We start from the raw sequence: 4,084 nt of genomic DNA, 5'->3' as shown, positions 1-4,084 counted from the left end.
TGAATGACTCTAACATATTTTAAATGGAATATAACTATAATATATTATTTATGCAACTAAATTTATGCACAACATGTGGGATTCGTCTACTATATGGTGTTCTTCTAATATATTATATTATAGTATAAACATTATATTTGGAAAACCACTTTGAGTTATATTGTAGTTTATAACATTAAATTTGTGATAGGCTGTATTTGACACACATTTGTATATTTATATCTATATTATATATTTAAAACAAATCTTATATAAACATCCAACCAAAATATTCATCTTCAAGTTTTCTTTCTTCGCCACGTAAATAATCTTTTGTTATAAAGCCAAAAAATGGAATAAAAGACACTTAATTGTATGATCATGATATAATTTATTTTGATTGGGGCTTGTACAAAACATGCATGAGCATATATTATTAATTTATCTCTTGTTTTGGGTAATTCGAATAAGATAGCTTCAAATCCAACGTATCAAACGGATTACCCATTTACTAAAGTCTAAAACCCAAAAACTCAAACATCTTTTAGTACCATACAAATATATGAGGTTTTAGAAAATAATTATCTCATATAAATAACCATTGATTATGTGTGATTAATTATTAAGAAGGTGAAAAGATTTGGGGGTTTCAAATGCATGAGGTTTTAGCAAATTATTGTGGAGGGTTTCAAATGCATGAGAATCAAGGGAAAATGCAAGCTTTATTAGTATGTAAGATGTAAGATGTAAGATATATATATATATATATATATATATATATATATATATATATATATATATATATATATATAACATGACAGATGAAAAATTAAAGAAATAAAAATAATATTTTTAAATTAAAAAGATAAAATATAATTTTACAAAGTTAAAAAAGTAAAGTAATCAAAAATATGAGTTTTATAAAGTGAAAAGGTAGCAATTTTCATTGTATACTAATTTATATTTACCAAGTTGAAATCAAAAAACCAAATAACCCTTGTCTTGAAACTTAGAAACCAAAAAATTGTTAGAAATTTAGAATAATAATAGGGTTGGAAATTCTAAGAATTATGTATACATTTTCAGATTAAAATATTTGGGCCAACTTTTAATCGGATAAGACTCAGAAATAAGAGCAGGAACAGAGAATCTGGGTGATATGAATTTCGTGTATACCATCAAATGAAGACCAAAAATTAGTTAAATAATCTTTCCATCAAATAATTGTTACCAGAGAGTTATATGTCTGACAACTGTCACAAAAAACAGTTTGATGTCTGAAACCTGTCACTAATCTGGGTTATTTATATAAGGGTCAAAACAAAGTAAAAACCGAGTTTATTTCCAAAGTCAGGGGCTGCCGCCCCTTGGACCCCGCTCCAAGGAGCGCTGCCCCGAACCCCCGTTTGTTTAGGGGCTTCGCCCCTAAATAATAGTTTACTTTAAATCTTGAATGAACTTAAACAAGTATGCACTCCGAACCTTTCTTACTTGTTTAATATTCATCAAGATTGATTTTTGGTCTAACAAGTCAATCAGTGGCGGACGCAGAACATTTTCGTAGGGGTGACACTAAAAAAAATTTCCAAATAAATCTATATTATTTGTGTAACTCGTGTTTTAAGCCGGTGCACCTAATAGAAAAAACATTAAAAAAAATTTTACACTACATGCCGGCGTCGGAGTAGTAGCCCGGGACCCCTAGGACACCACTAAGATCCGCCACTGAAGTCAATCCATTACACTTGAATACAAATTGATGATACAAAATCACCAACAAGAACCCTATCAACACATAAGTTCGAAACAAAAAACCAATAAAAAAAACGAAGACCCAATCCATTGAAAAACCCAACCTAATGGATTAAGTTCGAAACAAAAAACCAATAAAAAAAACGAAGACCCAATCCATTCAAAAACCCAACCTAATGGATTTAGTAAGCCAAAAACCGAACTTGTCTGACTGGATTTGGGTTTACCGCAAATATAACGGCCCTCATGTGTAGTTCTAGTAATCATTATGTTGGTTGCATGGAAACGAGATCTGGAACAAAAACGAATCTTCATACACGAGCTTCATATATGCTCAGTCAAGATCTTCGATCATCTATCCTTCATTGTATTCAGAAAGTCATGAAGTTTCTTATTATTTACCTTTGATTTTTTTTCTTATTTGGACAATAATTTAATACAAGCCTAAAAATAAACGAAGATTCCATGTGGACGCAAAGATTTTACCTGTTATATTAACATATCACATCACAATCACAATACTATAATAAATACAAATCTATCTATTAAATCCAATGGCAAACCGTTCCAGAAGGGCCAAAAGAGTACTCGGTAAAAGTGCTGAACCCAATCAATCATATATAAGCACGACCAAAAATTTACTTTTTAGCTATGTATCTTTAAATTTTTCTTTGGCAAAATTTTTGTTGATATGGATTGAAAACTCAAGTGTATAAACTATATCTATAAAATAACTTGGTACTTATACAATCAAATGATCACTTACCTCTCCGAATCAAATAAACGTAATATGTAAAAAACCTTTAGATCAATGAAATGAAAACTAAAATCACCAGCTTCAATTTCTTCCTTACCTTTTGTTGATTCCCAAATCTGAATTTTAAGATCGTAGATTCTCATGCATGCAAGATGATCAAATGTATTTTTCTCACGAAAAAAACCCTTCAAAAATCAAACGATGGATCGCCGTAATCCCAAATACTAGGTGGTGGATACTCATCGTCGTGTGTGTACGACCAAATTGGAGACGATGGACCGCCAACAACCGTTGGATCTGACACTGTTTCTGCGACCACCATAGGTGGCGAAGAGCTCGATACAAGTGAAACGCTTGATCCCACTGAACCCACCAACGCTTTAATCTCATCATCATCCTTCTCAGAACTATTCCCTCTATAATCTTGGCGTTGTTGCAACTGTTGTTGGGATTTTTCACTTATCCAATTGCTTCTAGGGTTAGGGTTAGGGTTTGGATCATAAGATGTGAACCCTGGTATCCCTCGAAAAGTGGGGTCCTCACTCTTGGGTACTTTGATGTTGTCCATGCTGTTGTAGGGCAAGTACGCTTGTTGCTGCTTCACAACGTGTAGTGGGTATTGTATTAGATTAGCAGTACCACTACTTTCGATGTCGTTTGTGCTATGATTTAGGGTTGGGTAGATTAATCTGTAAGGCAAGTAATTCCCATAAGCAGGGATGGATAGTGGCGCATGAGGATTGGAAAAGGTGAGACTGAAACTTGCGGGGCGTGGGAGTATTGGTCGGAGAGTTTGAGTGGTGGAGGAAGAGGAGCTGACACTTCCACCGCGGGAAGAGGAGGAAGAAGAAGAGTGTGAAGAGGAAGCAGACGTGGTGGTGCTACCGTCAGTGCAAGGTTGCTGGAGGTTGAGTTGAGCTCTTGGACCGTAGAGTATAACGGCAGCACGGTCGTAGGCGCGTGCAGCATCTTCAGCGGTTGAAAAGGTGCCAAGCCAGCGGCGCGTGCGTTTACGTGGCTCACGGATCTCGGCGACCCATTTGCCCCAGCTACGTTGTCTAACACCTCTGTACTTAAACTTGCTGTTATCCGGTCCTCCTTTTCCTTTACCTTTTCTGCTAAGAGAGGGTGGACTGTCTATGGTGGTGGTGGGAGGAGGGGGAGGAGGAGGAGGAGGAGGAGGTGAATTAGTGGAATGGAGGTGTGGGTGAGTATTATTAGTATTGGTGTCATCGTGGATGTCTGTAAAATGGTCTTGGGGATGGTGACCAGTGGCAGAGTCATCCATAATCTAGTTTTAGTTAAAGAAAGAGATTGATGGCGATAAAAACTAAGTAGGAGGTGGAGGATAGGGAAACGGAGGTGCTAAATGGTGGAGGAGGGCGGTGAGGCTTAAATAGTCTGCCAACCTCTGTCACACTTTTCTTAGTGGTGGGAAGAAAGTGGATTGTTGACATTGTGAAGAAACATACTCACTAAGATTTATGTTTAATTGTTTTTTTCCCAATCTCCATTATATTTTTATACTTTATACATCAAAGGAAGATATAAAAGGTAATAGGCTAATTGAATTTATGAAAGAAAGTTAAATCCGGT

At 35.6% G+C, this 4,084-nt stretch overlaps 1 protein-coding gene across 1 annotated transcript; it reads right to left on the bottom strand.

Moving 5' to 3' along the window:
* Positions 1-2,331: 2,331 nt before the first annotated feature.
* On the bottom strand, positions 2,332-3,866 carry LOC145073970 (ethylene-responsive transcription factor ABI4-like). Its single transcript, XM_079020423.1, has one exon. It carries the CDS (start codon positions 3,774-3,776, stop codon positions 2,676-2,678), a length of 1,101 nt encoding a protein of 366 aa, XP_078876549.1. The 5' UTR covers positions 3,777-3,866; the 3' UTR covers positions 2,332-2,675.
* Positions 3,867-4,084: the final 218 nt, after the last annotated feature.

The sequence above is a fragment of the Lactuca serriola genome, chromosome 9, assembly GCF_051521515.1.
Source record: "Lactuca serriola cultivar US96UC23 chromosome 9, Lser_US96UC23_V15, whole genome shotgun sequence".
NCBI lineage: Eukaryota > Viridiplantae > Streptophyta > Magnoliopsida > Asterales > Asteraceae > Lactuca > Lactuca serriola.
Note: the sequence above shows the minus strand (reverse complement) of the source record. Positions and strands in the feature narration are given on the sequence as shown.